Raw genomic sequence first — 23,550 nt, 5'->3', positions numbered from 1 at the left:
GATATCATGGGATCAGGAAAGGACATCACCAGGAGACACTGGGATGGCTTCATTCTTCCCATTAACTAGCTCACTCTGCTGTCAGAAAACAGCAGAGTTAAGTGTGGCCTCCTCTCCGCCCCACTGGGACACCCCTCGAAACTGGAAGGTTCTGTGACCTCCCCGTCCTTCAGGCGATGTGACAGCATGTCAGCACACACGAAAGCAGTGACTGGCGTTTAGGTCCCCTCATTCCTCGGCCACGTTTATTTCTGTTCTTCAGCAAGGCACTTATCACCCATTCAGTACAAAAGGCCCTGCATCTCCTCAGGAGAAAAGGACTAGTGAGCCCCAAACTTCAGAACTCAGCTCTCAAACATGTTTTTAAAAATATTATCAAACCATGGAACTTCTATGCTGGCCCAGTAGTTAAGAATCTGCCTTTCAGTGCAGGGGACTCAGGTCCAATCTCTGGTCAGAGAACTAAGATCCCACATGCCACGGGGCTAGAACTAAGCCCATGTGCTGCAGCCTCTGAGCCCACACACCAAAACCACGGAGTCTGCAGGCTGCAACTAAGGCCCAATGCAGCCAAAATAGATAAAAATTTTTTAATTAAAAAAATAAAAATAGATCAAAGAATAAATATTATCAAGAGGAAGCAAAATGAAGTAGTTTTATTCCTAGCTGCCAATTTTTACTCTAATACATGCTGACTAGAAATAAGATAAAATACACATGCGTACACCACAGAACAAGCATCGGTCATATAAGGTTAAGAGTCTACGCTACATCACCCCTCACAATGCAAGGCACTTAAAGACCACCACTGTGGCCACTGTTCTCTCTGTGATCTTCTATACATTTTGTACATGTATCAATACAGATGTAGCCTTCCACCTACTTCCACATGTGGCCATGACCCTTTTCCTATAACGGAAGCTCCTTGAAGACAGAGATAGTCAGTGTCTCTGACTCTCCAAGACAGGCAGCACCTATTCTGTGAGAGGCCCTGAGAAAGACTATGCAACCCTGCCTGCTTACTACCCTATCTACAAATCAAGATGTAGAGGCCAAGAAATACTAAATAACTCGCATGAGGTCACAGAGCTGGGAAGTGGCAGAGCCAAGATTCAAACCTAAGGATATCTGATTCCACAGCGTCAGTTCTTTTCAGCTACAGCAGGCTACCTCCCTATAAATGTCAAAATGAAGCTTAATTAAGATATAAACCAAAACATTTTAGAAGGCTGAGCCATGAGATTTTAAGTGGATACAAATACCAAGCTACAGAACATGCAGGTATAGCTGGAAGGGGCAGAAGTAAAAGACGATGTCTTTGAGAATCATTCCAAACTGACTGCCCACGTTCCCAGAGGTCGAGGAGCTTTCTCTACTGCATCCCTAATAAAGAGAGGTATCTTGACAGTCACAGATGAACAAGTCAAAGAATGTTGACTTGCCAAGGGTTAAAAATAATTGAAATCAATGTTTTTAAAAATGATGTTCTAAGTGATAATAGGGAAGTGGGCACCAAACTAGGTTGGAACAAACAGAAATGAGATCATAGATGGTGCAGGTATTTTATGGAAAATATATCCCATGGGTTCCTACCTCTTAAGGATACAAAGACTTTCAGAAGTCTTTTCAGAAGCTGGACTATGACCACAGGGTCTGTGTCGGCAAGTAATACTACATGAAAGGAAACCATTCCACTCACTCAGAAATCTCTTTGTAAGAGCAAAACAGGGGAGAAATAAACAGCATCTTCCAAAAGCCGTATCTATTTGTATCAAAATGAATAATAAATGAACTGCTAGGAACAAAAACTTTCTTTTAAAAGGAAAGCAAAAAAAAGGCTCATGGCAAAAGTCAAATTTAACTAGGAAGTTTTAAAAAATGCAAAGCAAAACTTTAAATGATTATTCCACAGAATTTATGAATTTTTTACTCTCTAAAGTATGATACACTCAAAACACACATACACATATATACAGTATACCCTATTTTCAAGTTTAAAGTAAAATGAAAATTCCAAATTTGAAAATTTGTTTTACCCTTTATCTTAATTACATTAAGAATTCAAATTACCTCAATTTGAAGTTAGTATTCCAAAAACAGAGTAAATCTATAAATTTGTACTTAAAAAAAAAATGAAATTCTTTAAAACATGCCTTAAAAGTATATTTAAGAAGAGGGGGAGTGCTACATTTTTATTTTTTAACCTCAATACATCAATCCCAAGTACTAAGTTTATTTCTTTGATTTTTTAAAAATTAAATAGCCAAGAACATGTACTACGACTTCTTTCATAATACTATTATTTTTGTACATATTCACGTAAGTGTAGAAACAGAATGAAGAGTATACACTGAGCTGAAATAAGCTCTCTATGAAGGCAAAATCCAAGACGTGGAAAACACCATATAAAACTTAACTTTACATACCTTCGTATCATCTGACTTTGTACCATAAGCACGTATTAGCCTTGTAACAAAGAAAGTTTAGCTTAAAGTCATTCTGAAAGTATTGAGAAATCAGCAAGCTGAGGAAGAGACCAGGACTCTGTGAGTTGCCCGTTGGACTCTATTCCACACAGGAACACCACCCACTACTTACTTACTCTGAGCCAAGCTAAGTCTGCCACTGATCAGCTGTGAGGCTATGTACACCCTCACCCTCTGTACCTGTCGTATCCTTGTCTTTAAAATAGGGATGCTAACAGCCCCTACCTGGGGGCTTGTGGTGAGGCTTGAATGAGGCCATGAAGATGAAGCGCCTGGCACAGTGCCTGGCAGAGCTCCCACTAACACTGTGTGTTAGGGTCAAGCGTGGACGCTGACAGGTGCACTTCTAACCGCCCGGAAGAAGAAATGGTAAGGAAAGAAAAATAAGCCAAATAGAAGCCAAGCCACGGCACTTCTTCCCTGAAGAACTGATGTACGCCTATAAGCAAAAATGACCCAGGCTGCGGATAGTACATCCTGAGCCTACGTGACTAAAGTGAACCCGATCGTTTTTACCACGTTTCAAATTTCTCTAGATTACTGGAATTTTAGAAGGCAAGTGACACTTCCAAAAGGGGCACAGTTAAAATCTTGAGCCAAAGTGCGCTAACTCTTCCCTTGGTTTTTTCTTCTTGCCAAACTCAGGTACCATTAATTACCTCCTTCACGGTGTTAAAGACTGGTAAGCCCAGGTGCGTCTTGCCTCCTTTCCCTGGAGTGGTTCCTCCAACTAGTTTGGTGCCATATTCCAGTGCCTGCTGGCTATGAAAGGTGCCCTGAGAGGGAAAAGCACAAGAGCAGTGAGAAAAGGCTGGCTGGGAAGCCTAAAGGCAATCTTCAGCAACTTGGAAAAGAAAAACAAATATGTTAAGTATCTGTTGTTTGTTGTTGTTGTTGTTCAGTCACTAAGCCGTGTCCAACTTTTGCAACCCCAGGGACTGCAACACACCAGGCTCCTCTGTCCATGGAATCTCCCAGGCAAGAACACTGGAGTGGGGTATCATGCCCTTCTCCAGGGATCTTCCCAATCCAGGAGTCAAACCCACGTCCCCTGCGTTGGGAGGATTCTTTACCACTGAGCCACCTGGTAGGAACAGTCATATTTCCAAGCATCCTCATCAACTTTCTGAACACAGCTTTCAACCCTGAAGTAAAACAGGTCTCTACAGAGCCAAAATCACTGTTTTGTGTTTTTTGTTTTTTTAACAGGAAGTCTCTTTTCACTCTGCTTTCAAATTTAGCTGGTGATCAGAAACTCCCTGGTGTTGATCTGAAAAGAACACCTCCTTCTCACTGTTCCTCAACCCCTGATGTCCTCACATCCCTCTTCTACTCACCACTCCATTAAAGCAATGATTTCTATCTACTTTGTTCACTGAGAGATGGCACCCAAAGCAGTTACATACAGTAGGCACTCAATAAGTAGTTGTTGAAAACCAAGTGGATCTACGCGGTCATTCTGCAAGGACCAAAAAATGCTGACTCGACTACTAAAGTTCTGTTAAAGGCATAAAAATTGGGGCTTTAAGAGGGACTTCAGAAATTTCCTGATTTCAAAGTCTTCATTCTTCAAAACAGGAAACCTAATCCCAAGCACATTAACTGACTTATCTAAAAGTCAATGATGGAGTTTTGTAAAGGACCACAGGCCAGTGCTCTCATTAAAGCAGTACCATTCAAAGTGTTATCTGTAGACTCTTATGGGTGTGCAGTGAGGTAAATGCAAAAAGAGTGGGGGGAAATGACAAAAAAAAAGAAAGAACAAAAAACAAGAAAAGTCTAATAAAAAAAATAAGTGAAAATGTCTGCAAATTTTATAGCAATATGATATTGCTATGACTTACTGTATTTTGTAAAAAGTACTGCTCTGCAATAGAGTGGAAATAAAAACACACACCCAAACTGGTCCTTCACTCCAGACAGTTAAAGAAGCACTGCGCTAGACTACTACACTGCTAAATAAATTTAAATGCTCACATTTTTTAGTCCTAATGTAGTGCTGAACAGTGATGACATTTCCTATTAATGTCCTTGTTTCTGTTAGTTTTCTCATTATTACCATCCAGTGTACAGTTAAAATAAGAATAGTTTTACTGGCTCATAACAATGCCTTGGGAAAACGGCATTGTTGGAATCTGCTCTGAAATACAAATATTCCTCATTCATATGTGCAACAATGTGCACAGTGAAAAAAAAAGAACTAATGAGACAAAATTTACATTTTCTATAGAGATAAACTCTAAATTTCAGACTTCATCATTCTCTAGAAGCAGAAACTTAACCAACAAATAGACAATTATGGTTCCCAATGACTTTAAAAAACAGTGAATGAGAATGTATTTGCCAGTAACTAAGACACTGAAACCAACCTTGGATTTCAATATTTAGGCAAATCATCATCTAATTTAAGAAGCAGAGACAGTTACAAATAGTGCTTACAGCACAGACAATGGTTCTTTAAAAAAGGGAGATGTTAAAATGTCATGTGCTCTGTTTAGTTGCTCAGCTGTGTTCGACTCTTTGCAACTTGCAACACCATGGACTGCAGCCCACTAGGCTCCTCCGTCCATGGGGATTCTCCAGGCAAGAATACTGGAGATGGCTGCCATGCCGTCCTCCAGGGAAAATGTCATAGGGTCGTATAAAGCTTAGCAAATAGAAAAACAACATTCTATATAATAAATTTATGTGTGGAATTTGGGTTAATCAAATATTTAATTATATGCTAATAAAATCAATATATATCCCAAAAGAAACTGAATATGATTTTAATTGGCAGAAGAATGGTAAACTGTATTTCATGAGCATGAAGCCTCAACTTTCTATAAAGAGTATGTATGTGGAAGTGGTATTCATAAAATATATGGCTCTCAGAATAAGTAAACCAATTTTATCTATGAACAAAATTTCAAGGTTTTGGTTGTTTCTTTTTTCGTTGGCAGTGGCTATTTTTTAAAAATAGTAGAAGAATGGGAGAAAAAGAAGAACAGTCCACTGCAATTCACATTTCTGTGCCCAATTATTTCAGAAAAGTCAAAAAGCAGAACAACATTTCACATGAAACAACTTCAAATCAAAATTTATTTTTCAAAAAAAAGAAATAAGGTTAAAGCAATTCCTAAGTACTTAAAAAAAAAAAGTTATAGAAGTTTGGATATTTGGGTATCCTCCTCTAGATCAGGAGTTGGTAAAGTATGGCCTGAGGGATCTGGCCAGCCGCTGGTTTCAAGAATTAAGTTTCACTGGCATACAACCATGTCCACTCACTGACGTATTATCTGTGGCTGCTTTTGCTGTTCCAATGCTATGGAGCAGTTGTAACAGAGACTGCATGGCCTACTAAGCCTAAAATGTTTACAAATTGGTCTTTACAGAATAAACTTGCCAATGCTAGATCACCAAAATATCACAGAATGAATATTATAGTTCTTTTAATCACAGAAAAATCATTAACTTTAAATTACACAAAAATCATTCATCACTTCTATTCTGCCATGTCTCCCTTAATAACTGAGGAAGGGACACTTTGAGTTAAGGTTAGGGATTATTTTCTAATAGATTTGGTAGCATTCCTTGGTATTTAAAAAAAATCTGCGTATCTACTACAGTAAACTATAAATGTGTACAAATGTTTTAAAGTGCAACTTGGTAGCAGCTGCTAAAATTTTAAATACACAGAACCTTTGACACCCAATTTTACTTTCAGGAATTTATTTAACAGATATATATGTATTCAGTTCAGTTCAGTTCAGTTCAGTCGCTCAGTCGTGTCCAACTCTTTGCGACCCCATGAATCGCAGCACGCCATGCCTCCCTGTCCATCACCAACTCCCAGAGTTTACTCAAACTCATGTCCATTGAGTCGGTGATGCCATCCAGCCATCTCATTCTCTGTCGTCCCCTTCTCCTCCTGCCCCCAATCCCTCCTAGCATCAGGGTCTTTTCCAATCAGTCAACTCTTTGCATGAGGTGGCCAAAGTATTGGAGTTTCAGCTTCAGCATCAGTCCTTCCAATGAACACACAGGACTGATCTCCTTTAGGATGGACTGGTTGGATCTCCTTGCAATCCAAGGGACTCTCAAGAGTCTTCTCCAACACCACAGTTCAAAAGCATCAATTTTTTGGCACTCAGCTTTCTTCACAGTCCAAGTCTCACATCCATACATGACCACTAGAAAAACCATAGCCTTGACCAGACGGACCTTTGTTGGCAAAGTAATGTCTCTGCTTTTTAATATGCTATCTAGGTTGATCATAACTTTCCTTCCAAGGAGTAAGCGTCTTTTAACTTCATGGCTGCAATCACCATCTGCAGTGATTTTGGAGCCCAAAAAATAAAGTCTGACACTGCTTCCACTGTTTCCCCATCTATTTCCCATGAAGTGATGGGACCAGATGCCATGATCTTAGTTTTCTGAATATTGAGCTTGAAGCCAACTTTTTCACTCTCCTCTTTCACTTTCATCAAGAGGCTCTTTAGTTCCTCTTCACTTTCGCCGTAAGGGTGGTGTCATCTGCATATCCGAGGTTATTGATATTTCTCCCGGCAATCTTGATTCCAGCTTGTGCTTCTTCCAGCCCAGCGCTTCTCATGATGTGCTCTGCATATAAGTTAAATAAGCAGGGTGACAATATACAGCCTTGACATTCTCCTTTTCCTATTGGGAACCAGTCTGTTGTTCCACGTCCAGTTCTAACTGTTGCTTCCTGACCTGCACACAGGTTTCTCAAGAGGCAGGTCAGGTGGTCTGGTATTCCCATCTCTTTCAGAATTTTCCACAGTTTATTGTGATCCACACAGTCAAAGGCTTTGGCATAGTCAATAAAGCAGAAATAGATGTTTTTCTGGAACTCTCCTGTTTTTTTGATGATCCAGCAGATGTTGGCAATTTGATCTCTGGTTCCTCTGCCTTTTCTAAAACCAGCTATATGTATGATATATATTATATACTGTATAATATGTTTTAAATATATATATACACATATACACAGAGAAAGAGAGCACATCCTATAAAATAAACTTTGTAGAATGCCTATTATCTAAGTGTTTTATATGAGTAAGAAAAGTACCTAGAAGGATACATGTTAACTTGTTATCAGAAAGACTTCCAGGGGAGTAGAATGGTAGGAAGGAGAGAAAGGAGAGTCTTAGGTCACACTTTAATGTGGAATCACATCACAGATATATTTAAACTTACGCAAATTCTATGATGTAGGCAGAGGATAGGGAGACAGCAAGGCCTAAACACAAGCCATCTACCTTGTTGTTGTTGTCCAGTCACTAAGTCATGTCTCTTTGTGACCCCATGGGCTATAGGACGCCTGGCTTCCCTGTCCTCCACTATCTCCCGGAGTTTGCTCAAGTTCATGTCCATCTACCTTACTGAGTGCTTAATTAAAGAACAGTGACCTGTTCCAATGTTGGAGAAAAATCAGTTGTGTTATACTTGCTGAAAGAAAACATGTGGGTTTCCAACAAAATACTATACTCCTAGGGGGCGGATTTTCGAGGCAACAAATACAATTTTTACCTGACTGTGGCACCTAACCCCCTCCTGAGATACAACCCCAATGCTGCAGTGTACACCTTTCTGCTACAAACATGTATTATGACTTTTGTGATATTAAAAAACAAAAACCGGACAATACTTCAATATTTCTGTATCTCTAATATACATTTAAATAAACAAAAATCTTAATACACATACCTGCTTACCAGTGAAACCCTGGCAAATAATCTTCGTATTTTTATCAACATAGAGATGCTTCCTGGAAGTTGTATAAGAGCAATGCCGAATTCCATTCTGTTGCACTGAAAAGTAAAGAAAATATGACACATTACAATTTTTTCCAAACTTTTGGACTACGGACTTAACCTAGTGGCAAAAAAAAAAAAAATCCCCTATAAAGAGGAAGCTATCACGTAATGGTGGCAGCTTTCAATGTCACTTTTTAAATAAGACATATTAAAGATAAAAATTGATTAAAGAAACAAAAAAAAGAGATACTGTTCTGTTCTTCAGAATCCCCTTTCTACTGAGAACCCCAATCTTGTAGCTTTTTCTGAATGAAGAAAGGAGAGGTTAAGTTCATAATTTTTATTCCTCAGAAAGAAATCCAGTGCTCAGATAAATAGCTCAAATTAAAAATGAGGTATCACTCTAATACTCTTTACTAAACAGCCATATGCTTTCCCTATTTGACCCCCCATTTTTAAGCCCAACATCTCTCAACAAAAGATGAACTAACAGGCCAGCTTTGTCAGAACTACTAAGAACTACTCTGCAACTCATTCCCTGGTAATAATATTAACATTAAATGTTAAGTCATAGAATAAGGGCTTCCCTTGTGGCTCAGCTGGTAAAGAAACTGCCTGCAATGCAGGAGACCTGGGTTCGATCCCTAGGTTGGGAAGATCCCCTGGCGAAGGGAAAGGCTACCCACTCCAGTATCCTGGCCTGGAGAATTCCATGGACTGTATAGTCCATGGGGTCGCAAAGAGTCAGACATGACTGACTGACTTTCACCTTCATAGGATAAAACGTGTCTAAAACATAATCCAAAAATTACTTAAATTTGGTCTCTTCTGATGTAAGACTGAAGATCTCACATCTAAAAGAAACTGGGAAAATAAAATAAATAGGAAAAGGAGATGAGGGAGAAACATGTAAAAAACACCTGAGTTATTTTCACCAACTTACACCTCAGTGAAACTGAGAAACCTAAGTAGCTCCCAGAGCCAGCTCCCTGTATTTCAAAAATCAGTAGGGAGCAGAGCAGAGATGAATTAAAAATTGTGGGCTATCTTCTAAATCCCCACCAGGGCCCCAAAATGCTGTCTCTGTGGCCCATCCTGGCCCTTTTCAATTGCTAACACCTACCACTGAGGCAGCCCATGAAAGTCAGGTCTAGAAAAGGACATCTATCTCATCATAAATTTGTCCAGAGTCGACTCAACACTTTTTGTCCTGAATCACAGCTTATATCCTCCTAAGCCCTCAGACCTCAGATTCCACAACTGATCTGCTTCTGGCCCTTTGAGCACCCCTTGATTCGTCTTCACTGACCTCACATGTAGCCCACCAGGCTCCTCTGTCCATGGGATTTCCCAGGCAAGAATACTGGAGTGGGTTACTATGCCCTCCTCCAGAGGATCTTCCTGACCCAGGGATCAAACCTGTGTCTCCTGCATCGGCAGGCAGATTCTTTACCACTGAGCCAACTGGGAAGCCCACACTGACCTCAGCTTCCAACAACTTTGAATTCTGGAGTCCCCTGAATCTCAAGGGAAGAGAGAGGGCTGGAATTCACCCTGACCAACCCGGAGAGAAGTATTCAGTATGCACACAGATGAGCTGCATTCTTGGACTAGACTAAGCTGAACAAGAGGCCCTGAGGGAGCGCTGAGGGTCAGTCCCGGCCCAGTGAGCATGGCTAAGCACCTGAACCAGGGACAGTGAACAGGAACTGTGGCCTGAGACCCCACCCTCACCAGCGCTTGCCCTCGGTTCCCCATTCTCCCAGCTGGAGACGCAGAACCACAAAACTCGTATTAGAGCTTTCCTCCCCTCTGCTATGCTGGCAGAACTTGCCCAACAGTCCCTCCCACTCCTGGAATATTCAACACACAGCCCATCTGTCAGGAGTTTCCAGTGAGGAAAAGTACAAGATCTGATTGCAAGAGCAAATAAGATGAGGATATCTGGAGCCCACACTTGCTTTCCGAAGGTACAGTTTTGTCCTCTACAAGTACTCTTACACTCCACCTTAACAAAGCCTACAGCAGACAGTTCACTTCTCCTTCCATGGGGCAGGAGTGGCCCTGTCACCCTGAGAAAGGACAGGCCTGCCTACATTTGTAAAGCACGGCTTCAGTATCAGTACAACTCCGATCATGACCCTCTCCCATTTTCTTCTACTCCAAATCTCCAAGATCAGCTTTATGGAGCCCAAGAATTCACACCACCAGACCTCTGGTGCTTATAAAAACTACATCTGCAAGTGTGATGAACAGCAGCTCACCTCCTAAATAACCTCGGAGCCCTTTAGTATTGCTCAGCCTATGTGACGACCCTACCATTCTACACCATCTAGAGAAGTGGATCTTGGGAGATCATGTACATGTGGGTACATGAACTCTCCCCTTCCACTGTATGAGCTGATACCAAGGCTTCAGGTAAGCTGGAACCAACAGACTATCGTCACCCTTGAGCCAACCCCAAAGTACATGTTCAAAGATAAGGAAATGAAATTCTGACCACAATCTGTCCCAAAAAGAAACCTGTACGATGCCAGACAAGGTATCACTCATACTGAAATGAGAGGAAGCGAGAATAATCAAGCACTTATGAAACTCAAAGGAAAACCTTGTGTTGCCCAACAAGCCATGGTGTTCCATAATCATCAAAAAGGCCTTTTTAAGTTGAGAAAACAGAAGATGAATCTGCCCCTTCTCTGGCCCTTTACACTAGTCGTGCTCACCCAACTGCCACAGTTTTAAGGAGGACCCCAGACTTCTGCCACCCCAAGCCACCATGACACAGGTAAAGATAGGTGGCTCTATTTAAGGCAGAATCATAATCAAATCAATGATAAATCTTACCACTGGTGACATCAGAGAATCAAGGAAATTCTTCTGCTTTTGCCATTTGTCTGCATTCAGATGGACATAATGCAAAATATACTTATATTCCTAGTAAATCTCACCAAATTTTAAGTCGCATATGTAATTTTCCTTGGAGAAGGAAACTTGGAGAACCCACTCCAGTATTCTTACCTGGGAAATCCCATGGACAGAGGAGCCTGGCAGGCTACAGTCCATGGGATCGCAAAAGAGTCAGACATGACTTAGGGACTGAACAACAATGTCATTTTCCTAATTCTTCCCCACCATAGACAGTCCAAGCTCAGAATCACAGGCTGCAGGCTCCCCAAGGAAAGCAGCTTCTCCTTTTTCTCACCACTACTATACCTCTTCACCTTTCCTCCCAACAATTCCACAGTTCTCTAATTTGGACTGGTAGCGAGTGCAAGCTACCAGCTGCTAGAAACACTAAACCTGTCAGACTGGTCATTTTCTTTCCCTACTTGATTACTTCTCCATCCAAATTATCAATCAAATGTCCTACGTAATGACATTTTTTTTAAAAAAAGTTTATTCTACTTCTGCTGTCTTCAATGGTCTGTCCATTGCTTCAAGAGGCCTAATCATATTTTGGTTTTAAATACAAACCTGATCTCTATAATAAGAGTACCCTATTTCCTAAAAATAAATCTAGAACATAGGGCATACTTTAGTCAAACCGTCTGACAAGTATTTCTCACCTTTCAACGAGTCAATGTACTCATTCTCCTGAGAATTTCACATGCATTGACTCATGTGAGTTCACGTTTAAATAAAATGTCATGTGGTGAGGAACCTGAATTTTCATATGACATTTGTGACTTGTGAATACAATCGGGTGTTTGGAGGGGATCTGAGATTAGAGAGAATGGAAACAAAATACTTTCATGTGGTGTCTAATTATAAGCACCACACCTGCAGACTAAAGGGTGCACACATTTTGTTAATTTTACTTAGAAATAATGCAGTAAAGAAAGTATTTCTGGCTACATTTCTTTTGGGGCTTTCCAAGTAGCACAATGGTAAAGAATCTGCCTGCCAATGCAGGAGAAACAGGAGATGCGGGTTCAAATTCTGAGTCAGGAAGAGCCCCTGGAGTAGGAAATAGCAACCCACTCCAGTATTCTTGCCTGGAAAACTCCATGGACAGAGGAGCCTGGCAGTCTACAATCCTTGGGTTGCAAAGAGTCGGACACGACTGAGTGACTGAGCACATGCACAAGTTTTTTTTAGTATCATCTAAATATTTTCAGAACTTCTACCTGTAAATTCCATGAGTATAAGGACCATGGCTTGTACCTGGCATCTCCCATGGCATATGGTACAGGGCTTACAAAGCACATGTACAGAAAATGTTTTAATTTCAGGACAAGAGATGGGATCTATGAAAAGAAAGACATATAGAACTAAATATCAAAAGTTCCATCTCTTTTTGTGTGAACTGGAAAAATGTCAATCCATTACCAGGAAAAGAGGGGGAAAAAGTCCTATATCTAATTTTGTACATGCAAAGATCATTGGTTTCCCAATAATTTGTATAAAAAATCCAGTCCTAAATACTACTAGCAGTCCTCAATGCTGCTACAATCTAGTACAAATTCCATGCTAAGCAGTTTTGTTTTTAACAAATGAAATCCAGGAAGCAGTAATGTAATACAAATTGACTATTCTACTACAGGAGAAAAGAAAAATCCTAAAGCAAAATATAGCACAGGCAGACTTAAAGGCAATGACCCACCAGGAGAGTGGTTTCGTAACACGTGACAGGCAAGGAGGAAGATCATAGCAACCTGAGCAACCCAGGGACCAAGAGGAAGGAGGGGATGAAAGCCCAACAGAAAAATGGACAAAGGCCATAAACAAGAAACACAACTGGTGACAAACAAATCATAAATCAACCTATGAGAAGATAATGACTCAACTAATATTATGGAAGTGAGTATTTTTAATTAAGTATTAGGGCAGCAGGAAGGCCTGAAGTCGGCCACCAGGCAGAATTTCCCAGTGGTGAAGGCCTTGGGACATCTCCAGGGAATGTGGGGGAGTTGCCTTCTCTCCAGGTTCTCAGAAATGGGCCAACCTAACCTTGGGACTGCCTCTCAGAGCAGCTGAAAAGCACAGCCAGGAATCAGACAGGCCTGGGCTTGAATTTATGGCCTGCCGCTCACCAACTCGGTGACCTGAGGCAGGTCTTTTGACCTCCCCTGGCCTCAGTCTTCCCTTCTGTAAGTGGAACAACAGCTGTTCACGAGGCTGTGATGCTGATGGGAGATGACACCTGTAAACTGTGAAGTGCCTGGTCCTCCCTGAACTGGGTTCACATCCTACATGAGCACAAAGGCCAATCATTTTCTAAAAAGAGAGAACATACAATTCATATTTTAAAATCAAATAAGTCAGAAGGGTTTTACATTCTCATGCATAACCATTATATGCTTATATGTAAATATATTAATCCATGTCTACATAAAACATTCAGTAGGCAGACATGTACTAGCAAATTTTTAGCATCTGAAATATTTTTAAAGATGCAGCCATACTGTAAAAATGGGGATAATATTATGCACCTCACAGGCAACATGCGAATAGATGAGATAATAATATAGAGAGCATGCAGCATAATAACTAGGGTAGATAAAGTGTGATTTCACTACTAGCTATTTATTACTGACATAGAATGAAAAGACCAGACTGCTTTGAGATATTCATTGTGCCAGGCTCTCTCCCAGACACTAGAGATTCAGGGGTAACAAGACAGACTGAGGCCCACATGAAGCTTCCTGAGATATAAACATTAAACAAAGAAACACAAAACCCCAACAGTGCCAACTGTAATAAAGGCTATGAACGAAAGAGACTAAATAATCCGAAAAAAATGTGTATCAGCCAGCCACAGGCGAGTTCTCTCCCCCTCAGAGTCACCACCCCAGCCACAAGATGGCTGCAGTGTGCACACAAGTGTGGCCAAAAGCAGCTGCCCACATTGGACTAAGACCACAGATGGCGCTGGTCACTGGTGTGTGACCAGTACTGTGCTCCTAACCAGTAGCCAGAGACTATTCATGAAATACTCCCACTCCAACTGCTCTCTCAAACTATGCTCTTGTTGCTCATTTAATCAGGTTTGTATTCCTGATTTTAACAAATGTATACTTACTAATCATATGTATTATGCATCTATAATGTGCAGACTATGAGGGTCCCTACCTAGAGGGCCTTAAAGTATAGCAGAGTAGCTCAGCAGCCACTTACTTCTAAGCCCCAATCTACTATTCAGATGTGAAATTATATATTCATTTAGTATCTACTTACAGATGAAGCATAATGGGCTCTAAGTACTATATTTCATCAAATCTAAAACACTACTGATTTTAAGAAGCACTATTAAGAACTAGTGTGAAGAAAATGCTGCCAATTTACTGTAAAATACATCAATTATAAGACATTCCAATTTTAGGAATGTTATTAATATTAAAAAATGTGGGTTTATGGCAACAAAATGCCTGCCTTTGGTGGAAATTATATTCTTCCCCTATATTTGGAGAAATTACTTTTAATATCCCCAACGAAGTTTTTATGGAAAAACAAGTTTGAGGTCAGATGATCAAGTCACCTTCTCATGGCTACATTGATACATTGAGATCAAGGCCGTTTTGTATTTCTGAAATAAAGATTTGGTTCTTAGATGCAATGACAACAGGTACTAGTTATCAGAAACACCACTGTTGAGGGTCCCCTTTTCCAAACTACACTTCTAAATATCTTCCCAATTCCCAAAACAGGACTATACAACTTGGCAAACACGTGGAAAAGGCAGATGACGCCTCTGAGCAGAGTAGTAACCTTCTCAACAAACCAGTGAGGCTGCCAAAGAAAAAGAAAAATCAGAACTTAAAAAAAGGGAGGCTCAGTGTATCACCCAGCAAGCATGTAGTAGAAAGGATGCTGCAAAGTCAGAAGACCTCAGCTCTAGTACCCATTCTGATACTGGCGAGGAAACATTTGGGGTTTATTTCCATATTTGCCAAACAAAGGAATGGGACCAGTTTGGCTGTAAGGTTCACTTTTAGGCATCAAAACGCCTTACTTCTGAAGTTCAAAAATACTGGCTCTTAAACAGACATTTTTCCAAAGAATATATACAGATGGCCAACAGGTAACGTGAAGAGGAGTTCAACATCACTAACTGTCTGGGAAACACACAAATCAAAACCATAGTGAGATTTCACCTCACCCCTGTTACAGTGGCTATCACCAAAAAGACAAGAAGAAAGTGTTGAAGAGAATCTGGAGAAAAGGAACCTTTGGGTGCCTTTAGCAGGAAGGATATTGGTGCAGACACTATGGAAAACACAATCGAGGCTCCTCAAAATATTAAAAACAGAACTGTCCTATGACCCAGCAATTCCACTTCCAAGTATTTACCTGAAGGAAACAAAAACACTAAACTGAAAGGAAGCCCCATATTCACTGCAGTACTGTTTACAATTACCAGGATATGGAAACAGCCTCAGTGTCCATCGACAGAAGAGTGGATAAAGAAAACGTGGTATATATGTTAATTTGCACACACAGATACACAATATGTAATATTACTCAGCCATAAAAAAGAAAATCTTGCCATTTGTGACAACACACATGGACCTGGGGGGTATTACACGAAGTAAAATAAGTCAGAGAAAGACAAATACCAGATGATCTCACTTATATGCGGAATCTTAAAAAAAAAAAAAAAACAGAGACACAAAACCTGAGTTCACAGGTAAACAGACAGGTGCTGCCAGAGTTGGAAGGTGAAAGGGCAAGTGAGGAAAGACACACATTTCCACTTAAAAATAAGTCATGAAATGTAATGTACAGCATGGTGACCACAGTTGATAATAGTATATTGCACATTTGAAAGTAGCTAAAAAGTTCTCATCACAAGAAACAAAAACGGGAAATTATGCATGGTGATAGACACATATCACAGTAGACAGATATCACAATATATACAAATATCAAAATATTAGGTTGTATACCTAAAACTAATATGTTTCATGTCAATTATACTGCAATAAAGATAAAAAATACTACCTCTTGTTCTCTATTTACTTCTCAAAGACCCAACTTATAGGAACTACTGGCTTGTGTTTAAAACAATTTTGCACTACCTTATACTTCTTGAAATCTTTCACTATTTCAATATCAAAGGTGCTAATAAAATCCTTAAGCATTCTCATGGAAGAAATCCTTATTATTTTTCATTTTATTTTCTCTCCCCATTTCAACTGAGTTCTTTCTCTCTTTTCCTAAGGACTGTTCTATTGGCTCAAGAATTTCTAAATATTCTAGGCTGCCCTCATCAGGTCTCCCAGAGGCATCGAAAAGCGTTTGCGGGGTTTTTTCCTAACTCAAATCAACATTGCAACACTTACAACCTTCAGCACAAAATGTGCATTAAAACTTAAGAGAATAAAGGGGACAAAACTCCACAGTAACTCTAGTTCTACTACTAACCTCAGAGCCTAAATAATTTGTGACTGTCTTTAAAAAAAAGTTTGCAAGGTGCTATTGTTGTGGCTGTGATTTTTCTAGTGAGAGCGGAAATGGGCTTAGGAATGTGACATGAGAAAAGATGTGGGAGATTCAGAGGTTCTTAAACATCAACCCCGTTATTTGTAACCTCTCTAATATAAAAGATACCTTGGTTTAGATCTCAGACCTTTAGTGACAAGGTAATCACATGACTAGGATAATTCAAGGCCACGCCAGCAACAGGAAGCTAAACTAGATGACCTCTTAAGGCCTCAGGATCCCAAAGTCTAGGAATAAAGAATAAAGAAGCTCAAGCTCTGTGAGAACAGGTTCATTAGGTATCACTAAGGGTGGATTCAAGATCTTAATCTTTCAGACACTTTCTTCTATAGACTCTGCTCCTAAGACAGCAAACCTATCTGAAGCAAGGATTTTTCAGAAACTCAGAAAAGCAAGAAAGACATGGGTATAACTAATTCCTTTCTTCTTTCTGCCTACAATATCCTTGATTATCCTTTAAATCATGTAATAAAAATCTCCAGAAAACTCTTCCAAAGAAACCCAACTTCTTCCTACTTGCCAAGGTTTGTTCTTAGGTGATCTGGTAGCTAACTGCAGCAACAGAGTGTACAATCATTGTTGTACACTTTTAAAATGTAATTTTCTCAAGAAATGAATCATCTCATCCAATATTCAGTACCAGAAGCAGAACTAGGAGCAAAGCAGAAAAAAGGAAGTTAGAAAAAAACTAACTTTGGTTGAGTACCTATTTCATCCAAGATGCTTTATATAAATTGTTCCCTTTATTCTGCATGGTGAACCCTGGACTTCATCATTTTTAGAATGCATTTTTTTTCAATTTTTCTTTTTTTACATTTCTTAAATCAGGATGAGACTGACAACCAATGGTGTGTCAGTTTTAATTAGCAATCATTTCCCACTGTTAGTGGCAGACAAAACAGCAGTACATCTTAGAAGTGACAGTGTCTCAGATTGATTAAAATATGGTAATGATTTCATGGAATGTGAACAGAAATTGAGAAACAGATGTAGAAACACCCCCCAGAGTTATTACCTAGCCTGTACAGAACCAGGCAGACTTCAAACGCTGATGTGGCTGATTCCAAAGTCTTTTCCTACACAACCTACCTAACAAACACAGAGACTTTGAACATAGCAAGAATTTTCAACAGTCAGCGTTATTATCAACCTTGGGTGTTAAGTTTTCAGGAACTGAAGAATTCACACTGCCTGGTGGAGACACTACAAGTAAGTTGGTTAAGACCCTAGCCAACCCTAAGCTTGCAGTTTTCTGGTCTGTGCTGACTCTAAATGCATCCTCCTGAAGATTCACCTTACAATCTAAGGAAAGGACAATTTAAAGTATAGGACCGTCCTGTACAAGGCTCAGCCTGACTCTCCAATTTCCTACCGATTTCCTGCCCGTACTTCTCAACCCACTCACCCTCCCAGAGACTTCATCCTGGGCCACATCACTTGTCACTTTCCTGAAGATCCTGTCCAGATGCCGCCCCCATCCCCCACTCATCAACGCAGGATCAAGGGCGTGCAAGATCCAGACACCACGTCTGCAGTGCTCCCAGACCCGAATCCTGGCTGAGTCGCTCTACTTCCCCACTCGCCAGCAGCCCAACAGGTTCCCGCCCCACTTAACGAGCAAAGCTTCCTCCGTCCCCGGGGGTCCCAAGCTTGGGGCCCCCGCAGAGATCCCGCCCCGGCGGGCCCAGCCGCGGCCTGGACCGGGGTGCTGGGCCAGGTGAGGCCGGGAACTCGCGGGGGCTTGGAGGACAGAGTCCCGGCCGGACTCACAGAGGAAGGCGCGGGACAGGAGGCGGGCGGCGGCGAGGCCGCTGCTGCCAGAGGCCATGGTCGCAGCGGCACAGGCAGCGGCGAGGGCTGCGGTCATCCGCCAATGACACTCCCAGGCCCCCGGGGAACCTGGCGGGGGCCGAGGCGCGAGGAGGAAACGCGTGGCCAGAGCGTTCGCCGGTATGAATTTACCTCCACAGAGGCCTCTTCACCCAACATTGGTCCTCGCAGGTAGAGAAGAAAAAGGCTTCTTAACGAAGAAGTGGACAATAGCTTGGCTTTTCCCCGGAAACGTGGCTTTACCCCGACAATAATTACAACTGGCAGCTCAGGGGACACCCCACCGACGCCGGTCGGCGCGGGGCATTATGGGAAATGTAGTTCAATGGCCACAATTTGTGGGAAGTTTGGGTGGGGGCCTGCGGAAAGGGAAGCGTCAGAGAAAAGGGGGAGTCAAAGCCACCGGCACGGTGTCAAAAGGAGTGAGGAAACAGTGAAGCGAGGTGCAAAGAGCAATGCAGAACTTTTCAAGGCCCTTCCAAGGCCAAGGTGCAGACTTCCTTCATTTCCCCATCTGCCATATGGAGAGGGTGATACCCTTGCGAGGACCGGGAAGAATTACCAAAGGGAACGATGAATATGAATTCGTGCAGTGAAGACGAGGATGTGACGAGAAAGACCAAACGCTACCTTCCTGGCACCTAACTTCTTGGAATATGAAGCTTTTGGTTAAACAAGCTATTGTGAAGCCTATAGAGTGCCTCTCCTGGAGATCCCGGAGGACTGAAGTTAAAGATCAAATGAGTATTAGTTACTCAGTCGTGTTCGACTCTTTAGGACCACATGGACTGTAGCCCGCCAGGCTCCCCAATCCATGGAATTCTCCAGGCAAGAATACTGGAATGGGTAGCCATTTCCTTCTCCAGCGGATCTTCCCGACCCAGGGATCAAACCCGGGTCTCCGGCTTTGCGGGCAGATTCTTTACCATCTGAGCCAATAGGGAAGCCCTAGATCAAATGAGACCGCTCCTTGTTTGAACAAAGCGGTCACTCCTCTGTAAGAGCTTTAGAAGGGACCTCCTAGAGTCTTAAGAGTCAAAGGGTTAGCAAGAAATAAAGTAACCCACCTCCCTGCCTTTGACCTTGATCGTTAGTCCTCATCTTTATCATCAATGAAATTATAACCCTAACTTACTTAAGTAATCATCATAATCTACACAGAGATACATGTAAGGTAGGAGTGGGATTGCCCATGGAGATTGCCCAGTATTTGCTCTGTGACCCAGATATTGCAAATCCCTGCTTGGATTTGACAGTACCCAAAATTCCTCCAATCTAATGGATCATGTCCTTGCTATCATTTAAATATTACCAGTGGTTTCCAGATAGGTCCAGAATAAAGACTCATTTTAAAGAGCAAAGTTTTACATGGTAATACTTATATTTTTGTTTCATTTAATTACTAAAATGGATGATGATGAAATATATAACTTTGGTATGATTTTAATGAATTTTCATCTCCACAAAGAAAGGGCTTTTCTTTTTTTTTTTTTTTTATTTTGGAAACTTATGTATCTCCAGCACCTAGAACAATGTCTGGCACAAAGAGAGAACTCATTATTTACTGACTTAACATGTAAGAGAAATACCATTTACATTATTTATTGAGTTCACCCACAGTGGTTGATGTTCCTAAACATATTTCAATCCCTGCTAGTAACTATACCACCACCCCAAGTCCACAGCTCATTAATGAGAAGCTACTGCACTAGACATGATCTGTACCGTTTATTTTTGTATGCAGATTGTTTTGGAGTCAGACAGATCTGGATTCAAATTCCAACTCTGCCACTGACTATATGACCTCTGGGTCTCAGGTTTTCTCACCAAGAAGGGGATGAAACTCCCTAACTCATCATAGGGTTATGACCAGTTGATGTATTAGTATGTAAAGTTTTTAGTACCTTGTAAACCTCAATTCTGCAGAAGGTAATGGCAACCCACTCCAGTACTCTTGCCTGGAAAATCCCATGGACAGAGGAGCCTGGTAGGCTGCAGTCCATGGGGTCCCGAAGAGTCGGACATGACTGAGCGACTTCACTTTCACTTTTCACTTTTATGCATTGGAGAAGGAAATGGCCACCCACTCCAGTGTTCTTGCCTGGAGAATCCCAGGGATGGGGTCGCACAGAGTCGGATACGACTGAAGTGACTTAGCAGCAAACCTCTATTCATGAGGTCCCAAAGAGTCGGACACGACTGAGCGATTGAACTGAACTGAACTGAAACCTTCAATGCTGCTGCTAAGTCACTTCAGTCGTGTCCGACCCTGTGCGACCCCATAGACGGCAGCCCACCAGGCTCCCCCGTCCCTGGGATTCTCAAGGCAAGAACACTGGAGTGGGTTGCCATTTCCTCCTCCAATGTGTGAAAGTGAAAAGTGAAAGTGAAGTCGCTCAGTCATGTCCGACTCATAGCAACTCAATGGACTGCAGCCTACCAGGCTCCTCCGTCCATGGGATTTTCCGATAAATGGTAGTTATTAAAGATAGGAACTTTCTTCTTCACACGGTAGGATGATATTATGAGGTTTTTACTAATATTAGTAACTGGATGTGGAACAAGACATTTCCATTTGGCAACAAGTCATAAAGACCTCCACATTCTAAGAAGGGGAGCCTAGAGGCTACCTCTCTCCTGACTTCAATAAGAAGTGGCCAAACTTGTCTTCGGATTTTCACCGTCACTGTCCAGCAGCTCCAATAAGCAAAAGACAGGAATTCATTCAGTGAGGGAATTCTTCTGAGTCATGAGTTGTCAGTTTGATATGTTTTTTTTCCCCCCCACTCCCAGGCAAATTAGTGGGAGAGGGCTCCTAAACAAGCAAACTGACAAAAATACGAGATTAAATCCAAGGCAGAAATTCATGCACCCTTCACAGTGCCTTAGAGTAGATCTGGGAAAAGAATGCTCAGGAAAACTTGAGTTTGGTTGAGACTAACCTAGAGACTAATGTCTGCATCCTGATTGGAGAATTCCAGACAGGGGGCCAGCTGGAGCAGCCCTCGTTGGCAGGCAGGGAAGTATTTGGTGTGGCAAAATGCATAATAGTCCCATCAGTGAAATGGATGTTGGGAAAGAAAGCTGAGCTTCCCCCTAAGAGGATCTACTAGAACAAAGAACCTTAGGATAAAAGACCATGGAAGACTCCCCTCTCCCCACCCCCAGGAGCAAGAGGGGGCAGAGGGAGTTATCAGAGTTCAGCCAAAGAGCATAAAACCCACATCAGGATGCTGTCCAGATGGAATTCACTAGTCAGGAAAGGAGGAGAGGAACTACTGAAAAATCCACAAAGAGCCAGAAACCTAGAGCATGTGGACCATCAGGAGAGAACCACAAACAGCACATTCAAAGAGATTTTATCCAAACTGCACCCCACCCCTGCAGGCCAAGAGCAAGGGAGTGAAGGGGGGAGGAGTAAATAGAGAAGAAAAGAGACCTTACTCCATCTAGCTGCAGGTTGGGGGTCCATAGTTCATGCCAGACCTGAAAGGGGGAAGAAGCTTTGAACTAGGTATACAATTGAAGTTTTAAATTGGATCTAATGGGGCACCATTATTCATTTTAAATATAGGTTATTTATCTCCATGGGTCAAAATTCAAAAAGTACAAAAAATTTATATAGTGAGAAAACTTCCTTCCACCTGTCTTTCTACCACCTATTTCTTATAGCCTCACATGGCAGAAAGAGTGTGAGAGAGCCCTCTGGGGTCCCCTCTATGAAGGCACTAACCCCATTTAAGAAGGTATCACCCTCATGACCTAATTACCTCCCAAAAGTCCCACCTCCTAAAACATCACATTGGAGTTTGGGGTTTCAACATACAAATTTGAGGGAGATGCAAACATTCAGAACATTGTACCTAAGCCCAGTTTTGCCCACTTCTTTCTGGGAAAAAAATTACCTTTTAAAGGGAAAAATAGCTGCCTTATCCTTCATAATAAAAGTACACTTAGAGAGAACTGTGTTGTAAACAAGAGAGGCTAGGTCTTCGGGGCTGATGAGACAGCCTAAACCCTCAGTAGGTATCATTAATCCCTTCATAAAACAATGTTGAGAATTGGGAGCATGTGTTCTTGGCCTTGTTTATGGGAGATGGTACAACACAAATCAGAAACACTTAACCTCAGAATAGCTTCAGCTTTTGGAAAATTGGGAGAAGGGTTGGGGATTATTTTTATCTCAAGTACAGCTACAGAGGCAGAATCACACAGCGCAATTTTGAGAAAGAACCAGCTTAACATCATTAACTGATGTGAGCAGAGGCAGGCTCTTTCCCTCTCCCCTTACGGGAACTGGTACTGCTAGTTTAGCTACCTTTGCCTAAGAGTGAGGACAAATGACTTTTGACTTAAAGAGCCTTTCTCAAAGCCTGTTACACTTCTTTGAAGGATTATAGCACCTCTGAAGGGGAGGTTTCATCTGCATTGTACCCTTACAGAAATGTCAAGAGCTTTGATCTTTCCTTTGGAAGAAATGGCTTCCAAATATAATTTCTTTTCCCCGTACTTGAACCCTATTGCAAATTTGATCCCCTAGGAAGGAAACTCTGAATACCCCGTGCAAGAATACTCTAGGGACCAACTCTTGCTGAAGGGAAGAGAGCAAGACTGGGAAAAGAGAGAGAGGTCCAAGAGAGAGTGCAGGCCCAATGCCAGTCTTGGCCAGTGCCCATAACAATTGCCCTGAACCAGGCAAGATGCTGATGATGAAGCTGAAGCTCCGATATTTTGGCCACCTGATGCAAAGAGTGGACTTACGGGAAAAGACCATGATGCTGGAAAAGACTGAGAGCAGGAGGAGAAGGGGACAACAGAGGATGAGATGGTTGGATGGCATCACTGACTCAACGGACATGAGTTTGAGCAAACTCTGGGAGATAGCGAAGGACAGGGAAGCCTGGCATGCTGCAGTTCAAGGGGTTGCAAAGAGTCAGACTTAGTGACTAAACAACAGCAAGGCAATACGGGTCATCAACATGCGTGAGCAGCCCTGGGAGGGGCATGATAATGGACCCATGAAATTCCTGAAA

At 41.7% G+C, this 23,550-nt stretch overlaps 1 protein-coding gene across 1 annotated transcript in view; it reads right to left on the bottom strand.

The window, feature by feature from the left end:
- The window catches only part of SUCLG1 (succinate-CoA ligase GDP/ADP-forming subunit alpha), a 38,320-nt gene extending 19,715 nt beyond the window's left edge, over positions 1-18,605 (bottom strand). Inside the window, exons 1-3 of the mRNA XM_043468688.1 lie at positions 18,458-18,605; positions 8,196-8,299; positions 3,146-3,262 (exon numbers count right to left, since the gene is read on the bottom strand). Of these exons, the coding sequence (XP_043324623.1) occupies positions 3,146-3,262; positions 8,196-8,299; positions 18,458-18,554 (318 nt within the window). The 5' untranslated portion in view covers positions 18,555-18,605. The remainder of the gene's footprint in view (positions 1-3,145; positions 3,263-8,195; positions 8,300-18,457) is intronic.
- Between the last annotated feature and the right edge of the window lie 4,945 nt (positions 18,606-23,550).

This window comes from Cervus canadensis, chromosome 5 (genome assembly GCF_019320065.1).
Source record: "Cervus canadensis isolate Bull #8, Minnesota chromosome 5, ASM1932006v1, whole genome shotgun sequence".
Classification (NCBI taxonomy): domain Eukaryota; kingdom Metazoa; phylum Chordata; class Mammalia; order Artiodactyla; family Cervidae; genus Cervus; species Cervus canadensis.
The sequence above is the reverse complement of the archived record's forward strand: the minus strand, read 5'-3'. Positions and strand labels throughout refer to the sequence as shown.